The following is a 21829-nucleotide window of genomic DNA, read 5'->3' as shown; positions in this document are numbered from 1 at the left end:
CCGGCTACCCCCCCCCCCCCCCCGGCTACATGCCTGCCCTTGCATATCAGATATCTACATTACAATTCATAAGAGTAGTAAAATTACAGTTATGAGGTAGCAGCGAAAATAATTTTCTGGTTGGGGGTCACTACAACATGAGGAACTATATTAAGGGGTCTCCGCTTTAGGAAGGTTGAGAACCACTGTCTTATGATCTTAACGTCCTTGGTGGTTGGTAGAGGGAGATATGTTCGGACAGGTAAACTGGGCCAGACCCCTTTCTGGACGCTGCAATACCTGAGAGGGTGGAGTGGCCAGGGGCGGGGCCAGGTCCTCCCAAGTGCGCGCCTTTGGACTGCGAAAGGGCCGAAGTGAGAAGGGAAGGGAGCTGCTTCGGGAAAGGGCGACTCTTGCCGCAATCCCGTGCACCGTCTTGCAGGGGAAAAGGGGCTCCAGAGCCGGCAAGAAAAAAAAACCCGAAGTGGAGCAAGCAAAGAGAGGGAGAGAATTGGCCCCGTCCCAAGGTTTCCCGTAAGCCACATGCTCCGAGAGAGCTCTTTATAAGGCCGAGGGGGAGGCGAGCGGCGCTGGAAACCAAGAGGCAGGAGCAGCAGCAGCAGGAGGAGGAGCAGCGGCGGCGGCGCCCAGTGGAAGTGGCCCAGCTCGCCTGTTCGCTTGGCTACCAAACCCACTCAGGGGGAAGAAGCTCAGACACATTGCCGCTCCGTGCAAACGCAGGATCCAGAGACTCTCAGAGTAAGCCTGCAAGGTAGGAGTGCTTCCAATCTCCTGCCTGCTTTCCCTCCTTCCTTTCCCTCCCTACATCCTTCCTTTCTCCCGGGACGTATGGCGTTTGTAAGGGACCTGTCCGGAGCCGTGGAGACTTTGTTCAGGGAGGACCTACTGCTCACTACGCCCATTCCTGCCCCTGGCTGGCTCCTCGGCCCCTTTGGCACCTGCCCAGCCTCCTTCCTTCCCCTTATTATGGACTTTTCCTTGACTTCACAGGACAAGAAGTGTTTATCCCTTCTCCCCCCTTTTTTGCACAGGCTTCAACTATGCTCGAAGTAACTTTCCTCCCGGGTGAGCATCTGCACTGTAGAAGGAATGCAGTCTGACACCACTCTCACTGCTTTGGGTCAAGACTATGGGATGTTGAGAGTTGTAGTTTGGTGAGGGACCAGCAGGCTTTGGCAGAGAAGGTTCAAGACCAGGCATGGGCAAACTTGGGCCTTCTCTCCAAGGGTTTTGGACTTCAACTCCTACCATTCCTCACAGCCTCAGGTCCCTTCCTTTCCCCCCTCAGCCGCTTATACAGCTGAGGGGGAAAAGGGCAGGGCCCGAGGCTGTGAGGAATAGTGGGAGTTGAAGTCCAAAACTCCTGGAGGGTCCAAATTTGGCCAGGCCTGCTCTACATACCCATAGGAAAGGGCCTGAGGATGTGAGGAATGGTGGGAGTTGGAGTCCAAAACCCCTGGAGGGTCCAAATTTGCCCAGACCTGCTCTACATACCCATAGGAAAGGGCTTGAGGCTGTGAGGAATGGTGGGAGTTGAAGTCCAAAACCCCTGGAGGATCCAGATTTGCCCAGACCTGCTCTGCATATCCATAGGAAAGGGCCTGAGGCTGTGAGGAGTGGTGGGAGTTGGAGTCCAAAACTCCTGTATGGTCCAAATTTGCCCACCCTTGCTCTACATAGTTGGGCAATACTTCAAGACCATGTAAAAATACAGCTTTTATGCTTCCATAGCCTTGAGCTCTGGCAGATAAAGCAGAGTCGAACTACATGCACCCAGAGTGGCTGCATGGTTTTGAAACCGGCCTGGTGCAAATGTAAACTTTGGTATGTTTAATTCCCCCAACCTACAGCCAGCAGGAAACGGTCACTCTTCTGGCCAGCCACTGAGGTCCTGCTCCAAGGCAGGCAAGCTTGGAGGCTGCAAAGAATTAATTTTCCTCCACTGTACCAGGAGAGCTGCTGACCAAAAGGTTGGTACTTTGAGTCTGGGAAGCAGGGTGAGCTCCTGTCTGTCAGCTCCAGCGCCCCATGTGGGGACATGAGAGAAGCCTCTCACAGGATGGTAAAACATCTCCTGGGCACTCCTGACTCTAAAAAAAGTGAGAATTAGGCTTGGAAGACCATGATACCCTATCTGTAGGGTAGATCTGGAAAAATCTCCGCACACCTGCTCTTTCACGCTGTGTCTAAGGAGGCAAAAAAATAGGTGTGCCTTTAAACCAGGAGTGGGGAAAGTGTGAACCTTGGAGTTGTTTCTGCAGCTGTCGATCCCTCAATTACATTCTTTAGAACACACACAGAGAGAAAATATGCACATATATGTAGCAAGAGAGAGAAGACAGATAAGAGGAATTTACTCTCCTGGACACTCCTAGGTGCAATAGTTTGCCTTTTAAATAAATTGCATTTTCTATGAGCATGGGAATTCTGGTTCTCCCCCCTCCTTTTTTCTCTCTCTCTCTCCCTCGCTCCTCAGTCTATGCATTCCTGGGGCAGGAATCTGGCCCCTGGACCTTCTGTAGTAGTCCTTCCCAGCCTTAAGCGTTTGCAGAGCATCTTGCGTCACCGCAGTAAACACTGTTTGCACATCACTTTTAGCTATTAGGGAATGATGTGTAGTGTTTAACTTGTTCAAACAGATTCAGCAATTCATAGAATGGCTTGGGTATCGCCATCATGGAATAAAGCCCTGACTACCTCAAGGCCAATGGTTCCCAACCTTTTTTTGACCAGGGACCACTCTCCAACATTAGTACCAAAAGGGTTACAAATCACTTTTTGGTCAACTTTAGATTCAGTTTGATTATTTGGGGTGCTGATTCAGAAAATTGCATTGGATAGACCACATCAGCTCTAGTTTCTGATGCAGAACATATGCCATCCATCCAGTAGTCGCCATCTGCTCGCCCACAGAAAACCAAATTTAATAATCTAGAGCTGGTGTGCTCTAGCCAATGCAATTTTCTGAATCAGCACTCCAAATAACCCCAGGAACAGGCCTAAAAATGAAAACACCAAGAAAATCTTTTGGTTGGGCTGTATTAAAATCCATAGTAGTAGTGGTGTGACCACGGACCATATTTCAGTTCTTGTGGACCACTGGTGGTCCACAAACCACAGGTTGGGAACCACTGCTCTAGGCCTTACCTTCTGGTTGCTAAAATCTGAAATTTTATTGCAATCTGGCACTGACTTGGCCAATTCAATCTGCCTTGGGGTGAGTGCAGAATTCCTTGGAAATAGTTAAACTGGGCAAGATAAGACTTACAAACCCATTAGCCATAGAAGTTTACTAATAAATGATTGGTTCCTATTTATTTATTTAGAATATTTGTCCACCACCTTTCTCCACGTGTGGACTCAAGGTGGCATACAACATTAAAACATACACATTCCAACTGTTAAAATATGTAAACAATAATAAAACATGGTAAAAACATAAATCAGTTAAAACAATAACATTGTAATCTGTCACTATTTTTCCTTCTTTCCTTTCCTATCTTTTTCTTTTCTTTGTGACTCTTTCTTTCCTTCTTCCATTTCCCTCCTAAAGCTTTGCCCCCTCCTTCCTTTCTTTCTCTTCCTTCCTCTTCCCTTTTCTTTCTTTTTCTGTCTTCCTCCCTTCTTACACCTTCCCCTTCCTTTTTCTTCCACCCCACTCCTTGCATACATTTCCCCCTTTCCTTCCTTTCTTCCCCCCTTCATAAAGTCACCCACAGAAAGGGGCATTTTAGCAATTGAGCAAGGCTTTGACTGAAAAAGGTTAAATAAGCGTGGTAGTACCTTTTTTGGCTCTTCTGCTTTGTTTATTCCCCTTTCCAACTCTGATTACTCTTCCTTCATTCTGTCTCTTGTGTACCTTGTGATTGTTGCATTTGCGGGGAATTCCTGGGACTGCAAAGCTAGTCCAAGACACTGGCGTTGCAAGAGACCCACATGACTTTGAGAGAAAGTGACTTCTCTGTGAACTGCTAAATGAAAGCATCCCTGGAAGAAGGTGTATCAACTTGTAAGGGCGTGCACACAATGAAAGAGAAAGACTTCCTGCTTGGCATTGAAAGGGCAGCAGAGTAACTGGGTAAATTGCCTGGAAAAAAAGAGTAGGAACCAAGAGCTGGAAGATGCAGTTGCATTTTAGAGCAACATAAGGTTTCACAGCTGTTGCCAGAATATGAAATACGAGGGTGCGCTGAGTGATGAAGGGCAGTCTCAGATCTGTTGCTTGTCACCTGTTTGTTTGTATTGACCCAAGAGGGAGTAACCACAGACATTTGGCTTTGCTCTGTGACAGGCAGAATTATGTATGGATAAAATTCCCATGGCTTAGAAAAGTTGTGCTTTGTACCAGTATTCCCAGGTTCCTTCAGCCAGCATGGATACTGGATGGGGAATTCTGAGTATTGTTCAGCACTACTGCAAGTAACCTTGAATACATCATGGATTCCATGATCTTGTAGTCCCAGAAAACTACCTGGAGAAAGGACTCCAGAAGAAGTTTGCCACCACTTTCCTTGCTTCAGACAGAAGGGGCCTTGAAACAGGACCAGCGGCTGGCCTCTTCTGGTCCATGAAGAAGGAGGTGGTCAAAACTGTGGTTAGCAGATTACGGCTTACCGAGGGAGCTCCTAGAGATGAGTGATGTGCCAGAAACCCATAATAAGGGGTTCTGAGAACTAGTGGCAAATCCTAAACTGTTAGGCCAACTTTCCCACTGCTAGCAATGACCAGCGTTTGCTGTTTGTGGGAAGAAAAAGGGTGGTATCTTTTAACTGCCTTGAGGAGGGTTTGTGGCTGCTTCTCAGAATAGCCTAAATACTCTAGGGGACCCTACTGGTCTTGGAAGCTAAATAAGGTCGGCCCTGATTGGTGCTTGGACAGGAGACCACCAATTAATATCTGGTGCTGCAGACTATATTTCAGAGAAGGGTACTGTCAAAATCCCTTGCCTAAGAAAATCTTATTAAATGTATGGGGTTACCACAAGTGACTTGATGGCACATGCACATACAGGGTTTCACAATTAACTGTTCTCTGAAACCATGCCACATCCCATGGGTTGAGTCCCATGGCTTTTAAGTTTTAAAAGTGAATGCTTTAAGGCAGTGTTTCTCAACCTGGGGATCAGGACCCCTGTGGGGGGTTCATGGGGGGGGAGGTCAAAGGGGTCGCCAAAGACCACGAGAAAATACAGTATTTTCTGTTGGTCATGGGGGTTCTATGTGGGAAGTTTGGCCCAATTCTGTCGTTGGTGGGGTTCAGAATGCTCTGTGATTGTAGGTGAACTATAAATCCTAGCAACTACAACTCCCAAATGTCAAAGTCTATTTTCCCCAAACTCCACCAGTATTCACATTTGGGCATGTTGGTTATTCATGCTAACTTTGGTCAAGATCTATCATTCTTTGAGTCCACAGTGCTCTCTGGATGTAGGTGAACTACAACTCCAAAACTCAAGGCCAATTCCCACCAAATCCTTTCAGTACTTTCTGTTGGTCGTGGGAGTTATGTATGCCAAATTTGGTTCAATTCCATTTTTGGCGGAGTTCAGAATGATCTTTGATTGTAGGTGAACTATAAATCCTAGCAGCTACAACTCCCAAATGACAAAATGCCCCCAACCCCACCAGCATTCAGATTTGGTCATATCGGGTATTTGTGCCAAATTTGGTCCAGTGAATGGAAATGCATCCTGCAAATCAGATATTTACATAATGATTCATAACAGTAGCAACATTACAGTTATGAAGTAGCAAGAAAAATAATTTTATGATTGGGGGTCACCACAACATGAGGAACTGTATTAAGGGGTCGCGGCATTAGGAAGGTTGAGAACCACTGCTTTAAGGGAAGAATAAAAGAAAAAATGTATATTGTTTGTCTCTGTAATCCAGATATTGATACTCATTAAGACAGAAAAGCAGAGGGGGAATTCCAAATGGGATATATTGTATGAGGTTTCTGTCTATTGGTGAATGCTGGGATGTATGCTTGGGAAAATGAAACCAGTTGAAGAGTCATGTTTCAAAAAGTGATAGAAACAGGTCCACGAATCTGGAAGAAAGTGCAGAATGAGGAATGGAAGATTGATCAATTATGATAGAATTTGAGTCACAATAATCCTTAATGCAGAAGCAAGCTGTTTTAGTTTTTTTCTTTTGCAGGCAGGAAAAATCCTGTGCTGTCACAGGCTAGCAAAGGCATCTTCCTCTGAATGTGCAATGCAGCTGAGCGTTAAGAATTGGGAAATTCCCAGCTTGGCTACTTAACTGACCTCTCCTTTTCCTAATAAGAACACAAGGGGGAGGGAGGGGGGGGGAATGGGCAAGGAATGTTTATAAGCAAGGTTTAACTCTCCATAGCCTGCTCAAAAGGATCATTGCACTTTAAATGTTTCATATAACAAGCACTGGGTCTGGAAATCTGACACCTCTGGCAGGGAACGGGTGCCACTTTATGTCTGCCTTTGGCTGCCTGTGGAGTAAATGGGGGGAACGCCATAAATAGATACCAGGCACAAAGATCTCTGCAGGTCATGGATGGCCAGGGGAAGCTGCCTATCGTTATTGTTGGACACATGCCCAAAGTGTGGTATTTGATGTTTCTGGTTCCTGGCGCAAATTGATTGTGAGGAAAGACACAGGGGAAAAATAATTGAGGCATGATTTAAAAGCCTTGGCCTTTTCTAAACTTAAGCTGTAGTCATGTCTCTTAAAATTTTGTTTGGAAGGAGCCCATCCACCTTTTAGCCTAAGACAACAGAAATTAAAACAACCTTTCTTTTAGTAAGATGTCATTGTTTAGTACTGAACGAGGGGACAAAATGGTTCTCCAGGACTTGAGGCTTGGAAAGCAGCTATGTGGCAAACCGCTGCAAGCAAGAAAACAATGGGCAGTCTTGTAAAAGAGCTGAGTAAATTCTCCAACCTCATATTTTTTCTGGAAAGGGCAAAATAAGCACAGTAGTAAGCTAACTAGGTATAAATAGACTGAGGAGTATTTTTTAACGTTGATTGTAAAATTAGCTGAATTAGAGTTGGAGCAGGGATGCATGACTTCTTCCATATTTAATCATATTTTTTTTTCTTTTTTCATCCAGAGTATAGGAAAACATGATTTCCCAAATCCACATGGCCTTGATCCTCCTTATAGCCTACAACATCCATGAAACTGAACAGAACAAAGAGGGTTGTCAACGGCTCATCACTGGATCGCACCTACAAAACATCTCAGATATGGTGAGTCAATTTACAAATAGTAAGAACTTGTAAAGATTATTTTTTGGACTGAAGCTGCCAGATTCCTCTCAGCCAGTAGCTTGCAAGTGCTTACAGGCCAGAGATTATGTTCTGATAGTCCCAAATAGAGTAGACTTTTTGAATCAATGGAACATAGCTGATTATGCATTTAATGCATTTAATGGAACCCCCGGTGATGCAATGGGTTAAACCCTTGGGCCCAGGCCCATAGCCAGGATTTTGATTGGGGTGGGGGGCTGAGTCTGATTCAGGGGGAGGCTGAGTCTGAGTGAAAGAGGGTTTACCCTAGCAAACCTTTTGTCTTGTTGCCCCAATACCCCCATGCATATGGGATATATTGAGTATGGTGATCAGATCATGATATGAATAAACGTAACAGTTTAAATAATGCACCAGTAAGGCCTTTTCGCGGACCACCATGAGAATTTCAGGGGGGGTCTGAAGCCCCCAAGCCCCCCCCCCCCCCCCCCGGCTACATGCCTGCTTGGGCCGGCAGGACAGAAAACCGACAGGTTGGAGGTTCAAAACTGGGGAGAGCACAGATGAGCTCCCTCTGTCAGCTCCAGCTCCCCATGCAAGGACATGAGAGAAGCCTCCCACAAGGATGGTAAAATACCAAAACATTCAAATGTCCCCTGGGCAACGTCCTTGCAGACAGCCAATTCTCTCACACTAGAAGCAACTTGCAGTTCCTTAAGTCGCTCCTGACACGAAAAAGACGCATTTAAAAAGTCCATACATTCAGTGTATTTACCTGGGTCACAGAATTGGATTTAGCCCCAGAGATTTAAAGCCACTGGCTGCCTCTTTTTTCACTTATTGGTTTTGTGCTATTTATTTCTTTACTCTATGTCTATCTTGCTCTTCTCACCCTTGCAGGGGACTCAGAGCAGCATAATGTCAATATTCACTGCTGCATATTCAATAACATAAAATATAATACATTGATACAACAAACAGTTAAAACATATAAATATCATAAAACTATTAAACTTGATCCCAGTCCTAAGGGCACAAGCAAGCTAAAAGGGGAAGAGGAAGGGATCCTGAAGAAAAGTGGAAGAATAGATTTGAAATCAACACAGCCAACATTGTGAAGGCTCCTTAACACCTGTTGGACATACAGGATGTTTTGAAATGATAGACCCAATTTCAAAGCAGTATGTTGCCCACGATGGCAATATGTTAACATTACACATAAAGTTTCTAAAGTTTCATGAGTTATCAGGTTTTACTAACCATTTTGAGCCGGAAACAAATATAAAAAATAACTCTCTTAATGGAGAATATTTCATTAGACCTCATATTGTGAATGATTAAGGCTAGAGACTGTTTCATGCTGGGAGAAACATCCACTGGCAATTCTTTGAGACTCTATGCCCCACTTTTTCAAGTGATAGATTTCATTCATGGTTGCAGGGATAGAACGATTTCAAATCAGGTTCATCTTTTTGAAACACCCTATAGTGGGTTAGACCACTGAGCTGCTAAACTTGCTAACCAAAAGGTCTCAGGTTTGAATCCGGGGAGCGGTGTGAGCTCCCGCTGTTAGCCCCATCTTCTGCCAACCTAGCAGTTGAATCAACATGCAAATGTGAGTTGGTCAATAGGTACCGCTCCGGCAGGAAGGTAATGGCACTCCATGCAATCATGCTGGCCACATGACCTTGGAGGTGTCTACAGAAAATGCTGGCTCTTCGGCTTAGAAATGGGGATGAGCACCAATCCCCAGAGTTGGACATGACTGGACTTAATGTCAGGGGAAAACCTTTACCTTTATCTTATACTAAAGAAATTGTGGTTCAGGTCAGAAGTTCCAGCTTTGTTGTCTTACAACCCTGAGTAGACCCAAACATAATACTGTGTTTTAGGTGGAAAGTGCTGGGAACTGAAAATTCACCACTGCACCTGCCCCAGGATAGTCTCTGCTAATCATTATGATCACCTCTCTACAGCAGGCAGTTTATGGAATGGTACCAGCCTTATGGGGACTTTGTGGTGAATACACCTCACAGGTATCCCAGACCCCTAGGATAAAGAGAAGGAGGAACTGCTGCTCACAACCCCATGTTCTGCTATAGATAAGGGAGGATGCTGTGGTGGCTGCATGCCTCCTACATCTGCAGGAATCATCTCTGCATTAAATATTGGGCTCTGTTGTGTTCTTGGAGCCAAGACACAGGGAAGAGGCAATGTGCCATTATCCTGACCATCCCCACCATAGTCCATTGGGTCTAAGAAACACTGGGAGCCAGGAATTCAATGAGTACATTGATTGACTTGGCCTCTGCTGAGATGTGCAGTCACTACATCCTACTTCCCCCCACTCTCCCCCCACTCCCCCCGCCCACATAGCAGGGTCCACCAGCCACCAGTATTGGTGGCTTCTTATGCTGTTGCCCCTATTATCCTGTGGTATTGGTAGGGTTGTCTTCATGTTGTTGCCATTGTTTTATCCTGTTGGGGAGAGAGGTGCCTTCTTCTATATCTCATGGAGCAGAGACGAGCAATGGGTTGCACCTCTGCTGTGAAATAGAAGTAGAGAAGGAGGAGGATGCTCCTTTCCTGTCATGCTGCCACTTCCCTCTCTATGATGGCTGGGCCCATAAAGAAGAACATCTGTTCTAAAATAATTGGTATGGGTGACTGTCCCACAGATGTTAAGATAGGTAGTGTGCAATATACATACACAAACATGGAATGCTAGTTAAAATAATGGGGAAAGTAGATCAATATGCACTGAATCTACAATAGTTTGAGCATTAAAGTTTGACCCAGCTCTTTATCTCGCTTTGGCCATTCAGGTCCTCTTTTTGCAAGAGACGTTTTCATGAAGAACTGACAGAGTCTTGACTCTGATCACACCTACAAATAATCCTATAGTCTTCAGTAGAAGTAGTTCTGATTTGGCGTCTTAAGTGGGAAAGAGATGGACACAACAATGGGCAATAGTTATTTAGTTAATCAGAGCAAAAGCACCAAGATGAATTTGAAGTTTTATAATGACTGGGGGTTAGCAATCAGAGAATCAGAGAATTGGGAAGATCTTGAGAGAGAACTGATGACCTTCCCAAATATAAAGAAAGTGTATGGAGAGACTGATGGCTATAGCATGTGACTTGTTGATAGTTTGGCTAGAAGAAGGGCAGGAAGATTTCCGATCTGTCTACTCCCATACCCCTTTACAGAGAAACATCCACATAAATTTAATTTTATGGCACTTATTCATTGGCATAATGGTTGTGAGAGATTTAAATATGCTTAGAATCCAATTCTATAGCCTTTGTCTCCCTAGCAGAGTGGTCCCGAACTTTTTTTTTTTAACCAAGGACCACTCTCCAACATTAGTCCCAAAAGGGTTACAAATCAGTTTTTGGTCAACTTTAGATTCGGTTTGGTTATTTGGGGTGCTGATTCAAAAAATGGCATTGGATCGACCACATTAGCTCTAGTTTCTAATATAGAACATATGCCATCCATTAGTTGCCATCTGCTCACCTACAGAAAACCATATTTAATAATCTAGCGCTGATGTGGTAATAGTCATCTTTCGTGGGTAGTCAACCTCTCCCCTCCCAACATCTCGTGAAACCATAAGAGAGTTTCACAAGAGCAGTCGCTCTCATTGCTGGATGGTTTTGAGGCAACGTTGTAGTAATGGTGAGGCCATATTTTTTTTTCTTGTAGACCACTGGTGGCCCATGGACCACAGGTTGGGATCCACTGACCTGGCATCTAGACCTTTTAGTTTGTATGATTATGCCTTGATTTGCTGTCTAGCTTTACTTCATACTTTCCTCCTTAACCAGGGAGCCATTGGGCCACTGACAAATTTGCACCAACCCCATGATGTAAATCAGGTGAAAATTTGCAGAGTCCTTGAATCCCTTAGCAGCAGACGTTTAGATTTCTGTGTACTCCTGTCTATTTCATAAGATACTGAGATAGAAATATAACTATCTTCCTGCCTTCACATTTGGGAGGTGCCTTGTTAAATCTTTTCGGATTTATACTAATACAGTATTGTCCTATTCAACTCTTTCTCCAGCAAAGCAAATTCCCAAATGGGGGGATGATTTGATTCTGATTTGAGCAAACATACTGGTAACTAATGCTAAGGCACCAGGCATAGCACAACCCAGTATATTTCCAGTGCTCATAAAAGTATTTTCCAGTGTGCTTGGAATTTGTAAAAGATTACATATATCTTTACTGTGACTCAGAAGAAATTGAATGATTACCTTTTACTTCATAAAAATGGGATGATCTGAGCTTCCAACCTGTTGTACAAGACAGACTGTCCCATCCCCCGCATTCTCTCCTCATAGTTACTTTGACATCCAAAATATGAGACAGCAGATTGAATCAGGATTTTAGTTTCCTTCCATCATTTGTTATTTTTTTAAACATATATATGTATTGTGCCATATTATGGGACTTCAAAGCATTGCAGAAGTAAAATCAAGTTTAAATGTTTCATCTTTTAAAACATTAAAACAAGGGGAATGACTTGGATAGAAGCATATTAAATGGTTTGCAGGTTATTCTTGTGTGCCCTCAAGTCTTTTTTAATATATGGCAGCCCTAAGGCAAAACTATCATGAGTTTTCGGTGGCAAGATTTGTTCATAGGGGTTTTTTCCTTTGCTTTCTTTGAATCTGAGAAATTGTGACTTGCCTTGCTTCCTGCTTCTTGGCAAGAGGTTGGACTGGATGGCCCACAAGGTCTCTTCCAACTCTATGAGTCTATGCTCAGTGGGTTTCCATGGGCAAGTGGGCATTCAGACCCTGGTCTCTATAGTCATAGTCCAATACTCAAACCAATATACACATTGGCTCCTATTTAATAGGGTTAAAGAGTTTCAGAGTTCAGAACTATGTACTTATCACAAGTGAGATTGGCGGGGACAAGGAGCAGAGCCTTCTCGGTGGTGGCCCCTCACCTATGGAATTCACTCCCCGGGGAAATTAGATCATCGCCATCCCTCCTTTCCTTTAGAAGGAAATTGAAGACATGGATTTGGGACCAGGCATTCGGGCATTTTGGCAGATAGATAAATAAAGGACAACGACGACCAATAGGAATGAAAATGTGGAATGAAGTTATGGACTTTGAGTTGCGAACGTTGAGCATAAGATTGGTTTTTATTGATTGATGTATATTGATTGTTTTAACTGTCGAAACTGTTTTAATTGCTGTCTATATTTTATCTGTATTACTGTGCAGGCATCGAATTGTGCCTTTTTGTAAGCCACCCTGAGTCCCCCCTCGGGGGTTGAGAAGGGCGGGGTAGAAGTATACGAAATAAATAAATAAAAACCATGCATGGATTCATTTTTGGAATTAATCAGTTATATCCCAAAGGCATTAATTAAACATTTTTACTTGATGCTGGATGAAGCCAGTATTGTCACCAAGGAATTGTATTCTCCAAGTGGGGTACCACAGCTGGGAAACTATATCCCACAGGTATGAAAGTAATCAAAAATCAAACTTTCAAAAGCTATCCCTTGTTAAATTATAGTTGTAATGTCTTCATTCTCACAAAGGGAATGATAACTAACTACTTATCTGTAGTTTCCTCTAATTTCTGAAGACATTTATATATTGTTCTTTTGGGTAAATAAGTTTTATTCTTCTTGCCATTTTAAAGCAGCTTGAGCAGTTACATGTGACATGCTGTGTGAAGTCTTAATGCTGAGCCATAGTGAAGAGTGGAAGTCCTGAGCGAGCCTTGATGTGATATTTGGAGTTGCAGAGGAGCATGGTGCCATTCTTACCTCTGAAATGTTGAAAAATTATTTTAGTAAAGCTTGAAGAATATCTAAATTACAATACAAACCATGACCTTTGTACTATCCCTTGTTTGGAGAGTAACAGCTTGTTAACAAATAAACTTTTAACAGCCTTGCCTTAGCCAAATGGGCTGAGTCACTTTCAGCTAACAATAACATTTCTCAAATATCGCATGGCCACTCTTCGATGGAAGTCCTCATATTAGACTACAATTTCGTAAATGTTAACTTTGCAGACACAACTTATTTTAATAGCAGTATTGCCTTTTAGAAGCTAAGTATTTATGACTTTAGGTTTTAACATAACTTGAATAATAGTGTATCTCCTATAAAGTGCGTGGTTGCAATGCCTTGGCTGCACCCTGCCGCTAATACACAGCCTCAAGCAACTTGGACTGCAGACTTAAGAAAGAGAAAGCTTCCTCGCCACTGAGACACAGAAGAGGGAATGCCCTGGTCTGTCAAAAGTGTTCTTGAAATATCTTAAATTCCTGAACCATGGAATATCTTTACAACATGAGAAAATTTCTTTAAAACATGTGGCATTTTAACAGTAATCCTTGCACTGCTTTTTGTAAGGGTTATTCTATTAACTTATCTTCTTAGCAGAGATAACCGAAGTCTGAAAATGGCTTCTGCAAGTACCAAGTGAATAGCTAGTTGACACTTGAAGTGCTGAGTCTTGTTGAATCTTTACTTAGATTTTTTTCTCCTAAAACTAGTTTTGCAGAGCTGTTCACCTGCTCACTATGTTTTGCTAAGCTTAATGGAAATTATTCCTAATTACAGAACCAGCATGAAGAAATAAATATTTTGTGGCACTTCTGATGACACAGAAGTAGTGGAACTCGGGAGTTTAGAAACAGAAGCGTTGGACTACTATCTTAACTCCCAAAGTAATTGGATTGCCCAAAACTTCACCTTGGCAATGAGAACACAGGATTTCAGATGCTACAGAATGGCTTCTATGCCAGCACAACAATCGCCACAAAAGAAATCTAAGCATTGATAAAGTGGCACAAGTCCACATTTGCAGCCTGGAATCTTCTACAACAGTGGTTCTCAACCTGGGGTCCCCAGATGTTTTTGGCCTACAATTCCCAGAAATGCCAGCCAGTTTACCAGCTGTTAGGATTTCTGGGAGTTGAAGGCCAAAAACATCTGGGGACCCCAGGTTGAGAACCACTGTTCTACAAGAAGTTACTTTAAACTTTGGTTACTTTAAACTTCTTGTAGAAGATTCCAGGCTGCAAATGTGGGCTTGTGCCACTTTACCAATGCTTAGATTTCTTTTGTGGTGATTGTTGTGCTGGCATAGGAGCCATTCTGTAGCATCTGAAATCCTGTGTTCTCTTTGCCAAGTAGAAACCAAATCATGTTAAAACTGGTGGAACCAAAACTGAAAGTGTGCTTCTTCTTCCCTCTTCATTTCTCAGGATAGTAGGTAATGGTATATTTTAAATTCTGCAAGGACCCTTCTCTGTTCCTAGTAGTAAAAAAATTGTGTTGGCAAGGTAACAATTTGAAGCCCTGTGTATGATGCCCTAAATCTGGTGCTTGCAGCAGCTGCCTTACTTCGTCTATCAGCAGGACTAGAACTGCTGCGTAGCTCTACGTAGATTACTCTGACTGAGGAATGCTGCAAGAGGCTGCTCGGCATTGATAATGAAGCAATTGTTTTCAATTGGGCATGGCTGCTGCTCTGCTAGCACTATAATCAGATTTTCCTAGTGAAACTGTTTACAAATGCTGAATCAGCATTCTTGATACATGGATTCTCTTCCTGTTCCTCGACAAAAGAAGATGACTATTCTGTTTGTTCCAGTGAGAATGAACAAGGCTCAAAGGCCACAAGGTGGTCATGCCCTTTTCCCAAGATGGCTTAATGCAATGAGTTTGCTTTCCCTGGTGTGCTGCCACTAAACAGAACTGAATACAATGAGCCTTTGGTACCTGCTTGGGTTTGGTTCCTGGATCGCCAGTGGATACCAAACTTCATGGATACACATGTTCCATTGTATACAGTGATGTAGTAAAATGGTATCTCTTACATAAAATGGCAAAATCAATTGAATTTTTGTTTTTCTTTTAAAAACATTTTAAAGTTGTAGATGATGGGAAACAGAATCCTTGGATATGTAGGGTCAGCTGTATTCTTATATATATATATATATATATATATATATATATAAGCTGTCTTTAAAGAGCTCTTCTCTTCTTTTGTCTTACAAACACAGTTCGGTAAATAACAAATTAGAGGTACCTCATGAAAAAATCCTTGTCCCCTAGGAATTTGTAATACCAGTGCTCAAATAAAGTTGTGTAGGAAATTTCTTGTCTCTGCAGTATAGTAAATTAGCTGAGATGCCTGTTCTCTAGAAATGATTCATGGTTATTCAACAGTCCTGGATTGCCAGTCCTGGGAATTGTCTAATTTCCCCGCCCCTGCAACCTTACTTATTTCCAGATGTGGAAGGGTCTTAACACTACTGATCAAGATGTTGTACAACTCTTCCTTTCCTTTTCGGGTGACAGTGAAAAGTGGGAAGAAATTGTGAAAAACCACAGAAGCGGTTCATGTAAAGGACAACAGTATATCTGGAAATCCTGTCAAATTCCATAAATGTGGCAGGAGAGTATGTTTTTATTGTTCAATATAGAAATCTCAATTATAGTTTTAAAACAAATTCTGTGGAGAAACACATTTTGCCACCCTCCCACTATTGTTGGGCGCATGCTCCAAAGCAGATAATTGGAAGTGTATAACCCACAATAGTAGGCAGCAGGATAACAATCTATATTTTCTGAACTCTGCAGTGAGAAATTCCCCATAGTATCTATTCTATTAATGTAGACTTTCAAATAAGAGAAACTAAAATCCTTTAGAGATATTGTGTCTTGACATGTTTTTCTCTGTTACAGATTGACAGTCAGATGGAGACCTCCTGCAAACGAACTGTCATCTATGTAGACAGGAGTAAACTGGTGAGTTGGGTATAAGACAAACATGTATATTGCTGTTATCTAGAAAGGGCCATACTGTTTAGACCAGTGGTTCCCAACCTGTGGTCTGTGGATAACCAGTGGTCCACAAGAACTAAAAGATGGTCACCACTACTACACCATTGCAACAAGAGTGACTGGTCTCACGAAACCCTCTTATAGTGCCAAGGTTTACTAAATATGGTTTTCTGTGGGTGAGCAGATGGCGACTACCTGATGGCATATGTTCTGTATCAGACAGTAGAGCTGATGTGGTCTATCCAATGAAAATTTTCTGAATCAGCGCCCTAAATAATCAAACTGAATCTAAAGTTGACAAAAAAACTGATTCGTAACCCTTTTGGTACTAACGTTGGGGAGTGGTCCCTGGTCAAGTAGTCCCTGGTCAAAAAAGGTTTAGACCAGGGGTCCTCAAACTAAGGCCCAGGAGCCAGATACGGCCCTCCAAGGTCATTTACCCGGCCCTCGCTCAGGGTCAACCTAAGTCTGAAACTACTTCAAAGCACATAACAACAACAATCCTCCCTCATCATCCAAAAGCAGGCCCACACTTCCCATTGAAATACTAATACTGGTAAGTTTATATTTGTTAAAATTGTTCTTCATTTTAATTATGATATTGTTTTAAAGTGTTTTTTGCACTACAAATAAGATGTGTGCAGAGTGCATAGGAATTCATTCATGCTTTTTCAAATTATAATCCGGCCCTCCAACAGTTTGAGGGATAGTGACCAGGTCCTCTGTTTAAAAAGTTTGAGGAGCCCTGGTTTAGACCATATGTGGGGATTGTATGGTTCTCCAGATGTTGTTTGATTGCAGTCTTAGCCAACATAGATAATGGTGTGAAGTGTTGTGAGTTGCAATCTAATGCCATCTGGAGAGTGCAAGACTGTGAATGGGAAATGTGTGGCATTCTGGATGTTGAACCATAACTTCCTTCATGTTCTATCAGTGGTTGTCTTGGCTAGCAGCTGATGCAGTCCAGATCTGAAGAACCACAAATAGCTTACCCCTGACCTAGTAATGGTTTTAAACAATATACTTTTAGAAGAGCCTTTTCATTACAGGCAGCCTCCTAAAAATCACATTTAATTATGGTTTTGCATCCAATCTGCCTTCTCTTTCTCTAACTGGACTTTGAGGCAACTTGAATCCTTTTGTTGTTGTTGTTGTTTAACAAAGTCTATGTTTTTACCCAGGCTTGTGAACTGTATTTAGTTTTCAACCTGTTTGTTCAAACAAATCAGGCTTCAATCCTGGCTTATGTTCCATGATTGCTCACTAACTATGTTAAACTAACTAGCATTGAAGGGAAACATTGATTTGTAATGGAAATAAATACTTTACGTCTTCTTTTCATGGCTATACAAGTCAGGACTCATGACTTGTGCATATAACACTCAATCTTTGTTTGATGTGGCATTTAAGCCATACCATTGACTTATCAAACGAATAACTGCATTTCTGCTACAAGCATTTTACAGAGTTTTTGGAGGATAATTATTTCAAGAGGGAGACCAGTCTAATCCCATCCATCTTTGAGAAAAGAAACAATTGCAAGAAACCTGTGTTGCCCCTCTGTGCCTGACAGAACAGTCTGCTTCATTTGACTCTCATTTTAGAACTGAAATATGTTTTCTGTTGTCTTCACATTTTGAAAGCTATTGCACAAAGTGAAGAATGGGGATATCTCTGTGCCACTGCTGCCCATTTTCTGGTCTTGTTTCTTTGGACCCAATTGACGCAATCACCTGGAAAAATAAAATGAAGCAAGCAGACTCACCTCTTCTTTTGCTCAGTGTTTCCACTGCTCACAACTTTTTGACTAGTCACCTGCTCTGCCTTGGCAGTGCAGGGCAGGTGACCAGGCAGCAACATCAAAGAGATGTCGCGGTGTCAGTGAAAAGGGATGCCTGATAACAGAGCTGAAAAGGTTACTGGAGGCTACAGCTCCCAGAATCTCTCAGCCAATATGATTGCAGCACTTCCAAGCTCTTCCTTATAATTCCAAACTTTGATGTCAGTCTTGAATGTTTCTGTGACTATGCCTTTTCTGTTATCTTTTAGGACACTACAGAATGCTTTCTCAAAGCAGCATATTCTCCATTGTTAAACATCCTTGATAAAATTAAGTTCAAGGACAATTCTGCAAACTTCAATAAGCTACAAAAAATTAAAGATCTGCACCTGGATCTTGGAAGTTGCTTAGATGACTCTCCTGATCACCAGGTAACTTCTCAAACTGGCCAGACCCACTTTTGTTTGTTTGTTTGTTTATTTTTATTTTATTTAAAGTGTTTCTGTATTATCTCCCAGAGCTCCCAAGGCAACGAACAAAATAAAAATTAAGAAAAATAATACAAAGATAAAAAATATTCTTAGAAAACCTGAAATTGCTCTTTTTTAAAAAAATGTCTTCTAAAAACAATCCTAGAATTGATTTTTGAAACAGTAGTTTCAAACCCTGAATGCCATGTAAAATAGCACTCTCTTGACTGTCCATCAGAAGTTTAAAAGAGATGAGACCAGCCTAATTGACTTTGGGAAGGGAATTCTGCAGTCAAGATGCTCCTGCAGGTGCTAAATGCACCTATCAGTCTTCCACTTTATCAAGACAATTCAGTACTACCACAGCCTCTTGCCATCAGTTGTAAAGGGGAGAGAGAGTTGGGTATCATTAGTAACTGATGACTTCCAAAACTGCAGAAGACTCCTCCCAGCAGCAGCACGTAGATGTTAAAACGCATAGGGGGACAGTATTGACCATTTGCGTATGTAAACCCTCACAGTCAAATGGCCAAAAGGTTGAAAAACAGTAAAGTTTTTCCCAACAAAGATACTACATTTGATCTTTTTAAAGAGGGTGCATAACATAACTCTCTTTCAATTGGTCGGTCCTCCTCAATGGGTCTGACATGAAGGTGGTTGATCTCACCTTTCCAAGTAACTTGTTAACATGATCATATTGAATAACCCAAAACCCATCAATCAAAATTGAACAAATACATGCCTTTATAGACTTCCCAGTCTCTATCTTCACTATAGTGTCTAAGACGGAATAAATCTGAGTGGTTTTCTCCACAAAGGAGTTCACAAGATCGTCAAAACATTTTTCTGAGAGCTCCTCATCAGCAGTCTCAGGTCTAGATAGTAGTATCCTTTCAACTGTCCAAAACAGTTGTGCCGAATGGGATTGAGCTCATGTAAAAGAAACGGAAAAGAAAAGTATGTTCTAAAATAGGTCCTATTGGATTCAATCTGAACCGTTCTCCACCATTGCACTAGCTATCTACTTAACTGTGTGGTTGCCCTGAGTGTTTCAAAAAACCAAGATATCCTTCACTGTTCCCAAGAAAAGGATATTTGAGAGCCACTATCATGTGCCCAAGTCATCTCTGCATTTCACAATTCGGCCTGGACATCAACAGAAATGCCAACTCTAGCAACTAGAAAATCCCCCAGAGCATTCAGACATCTTTTTTGATACATTCATCTCTGGGACTAGACCATTTTAATGGAGTTCACCACCCCAGCAAATTTAAAAGCTGTTAGCTAATGAAGTCCTTTACAACAAGGTTCTTTGGGGGGAAAACCCCATTCCCAGATCACCATGATTTTGACTATCATAAACCAGATTAAAAGTGTAGCCTATTATGTGTTTATAGCCAGATATTAATTGAGATAGGCTCATAGTTGCCATGAAATCCTGAGCTGTCCTGATGAGGGTGTCTCAGCATGGATATTAACATTTTTAACACAAAAAACTTGAGTGAGATTAACAAAACTTCCAAGATCACTTCTAGTAGCTCTGGCAGGGAGATAGTTGGACAGCAAGGTGGACAGTACACCAAGAAGTTCCTCATTCTGTTTCATTCTATAGTCAAGTGTATTACACTATAACTTTAGAGATTGCTATGCAGGGTACCTCATTAAAGAAAAGGAGTTATGATACATTGCTGATACTCCCTGTCCATCTGATGTTGCCTACTGGTGTACCTGGAAATGTAAGGGAGGATAATTGGGTTAAATTGATACTGCCCCCTTCACTTAACAAGGTTTCAATTATACATGCAATGTCAGCTTGCTTGTCCTGTATCATACAATTCTTCTCTGATCTGCTGTTAAGCAGTGGTACTTCATGGTCTGATAGGGTTTTACTAAAGCATTTCAAGTGCTAATACTGGAATAAGATACTCTGAAAAAAGAATACTTTGTATATACATTTTCATTTAGTAAAAGATAAGATGGTGTTTGTACTGTTGCACTGATTTGAATGGATTGTACTAATTTAATTGCCTGACTAAATGTCATATACTCATTTAAAGCATGTCGATTATTAATAATTGAGGTTTATTTATAGCAAATTAGATTTAGCAAAAAATTTTTGGATATTGTACTTTTCCTTGTTCACAACATGCTTCTACCAGAGTAGCGAGGACCTGTTGGTTGGATGGTGGACCAGAAGCATGAACAGCCTTGAGATGTCATCCCATATAATGTCCTCAAAATTATGTGGCCATCATTGCATTTTATGATCGTGAATTCCATGGTTTAATCCTCCCTGTATCCCTCTCAAATTACATATTATTGAGACCTTTGTAGCTGTCTTGCTTTCTTGGATGTGCCATCTGGGATTCCAAATTCAGCACCTGAGAATAGCTCTGCTTCTGAAGGTGGATTATTTGTGCTGAGTTACAGTGACAGATACACCAACCTCAAATACTTCAGAACAATAAACCTTTAGTTTTGCATCTATAAATGAAGAGTTTTTGATTTATTTTCCTTTTTCCTCCCTTGCTCTGTCTGTTTCTTGTAGACATGCACCAAGGTGTTCTTCCTGACACCGGAGAAGATGTTGCAAAAGGTGCTCGACTATTTCAGTGAAGCTAAGCATTTTTTGTCCAAACCAGTCTTCACTCATGACTGTTCTAGTGCCTTCAAGAAGTGTTCAGACTCTCAGGAAAAGAAGAGAATGGAATCTACAGGTAAATGATCATATATATTTAGCATATATTCTCCTTCTTGCCTATTGGGATAGAGTTTGGAGAGTTTGCTCCTAAGTTATAGGGAATTTTCTAGGCATCCTGTAGCTTCTGTATGTGTGCCTTTATGTCTATGTGTACGCTTGTATGTCTCATTTTTTTATTAACGATTGCTAAAGGCTTAAAGTCAACAGCAAGACATCAAGCCAACAGTTGTTTCTTCTTCTGGATATGTACTATGTCTCTTTGGCTTGAATAAATGCAAACCTGGCTGTGCCTGAGTCCAACAGTTACACAAAGCACACACTGCAAGACAAGGTGTGGCTTTTTATCATACACAATTTTGGAGGTTTCTTCCTCAATTCTGTGGTGGTCAGCTTTACTCTTCTCCCACCCTAATAACATGTTTTATCCTTCTGGTTAAAAGATAAGCTTAAAAGCATGTGGGTAAGGACTGTTTTTAAACAAACTGCAATTCTTTTAACACGTGGGGGGGGGGGCACTCATTATATTGTACTCTTATGGTTGGACCATGGAGGTTCTGAGAGGTAGTGTGGTAATACTATATTTGTACCTGAATTGTAGCTTTTCAGATGTGACAACTATAGAAAATCCTTGCAGATATGTACCTGTGGTGGCATTCAAACAGACAAAATGCTGGGCTGCAGAGATGGGGATAAATTTAGGAGATATTGAATTCTCGAAGACATCTTATGTCTTGTCCTAGTGTGTCTAAAACACACAGTCACATATGCTTTATCTTAAAAATATCCTGGAAGTTCTGTGTAAGACT

General features: G+C 41.9%; 1 protein-coding gene across 2 annotated transcripts in view; it reads left to right on the top strand.

The window, feature by feature from the left end:
* Positions 1–366: 366 nt before the first annotated feature.
* CSF1 (colony stimulating factor 1) overlaps positions 367–21829 on the top strand; it is a 30486-nt gene continuing 9023 nt past the window's right edge. Inside the window, exons 1-5 of one of the 2 annotated variants that reach the window (XM_067467948.1) lie at positions 367–738; positions 7097–7235; positions 15974–16036; positions 18122–18283; positions 20871–21039. In XM_067467948.1, the coding sequence (XP_067324049.1) occupies positions 7110–7235; positions 15974–16036; positions 18122–18283; positions 20871–21039 (520 nt within the window). In that variant the 5' untranslated portion in view covers positions 367–738; positions 7097–7109. Of the gene's footprint in view, positions 752–7096; positions 7236–15973; positions 16037–18121; positions 18284–20870; positions 21040–21829 lie in introns of both variants that reach the window. The other variant, XM_060773260.2, reaches the window with a different exon arrangement.

Source organism: Anolis sagrei, chromosome 4 (assembly GCF_037176765.1).
Source record: "Anolis sagrei isolate rAnoSag1 chromosome 4, rAnoSag1.mat, whole genome shotgun sequence".
Lineage (NCBI taxonomy): Eukaryota > Metazoa > Chordata > Lepidosauria > Squamata > Dactyloidae > Anolis > Anolis sagrei.
Note: the sequence above shows the minus strand (reverse complement) of the source record. Positions and strands in the feature narration are given on the sequence as shown.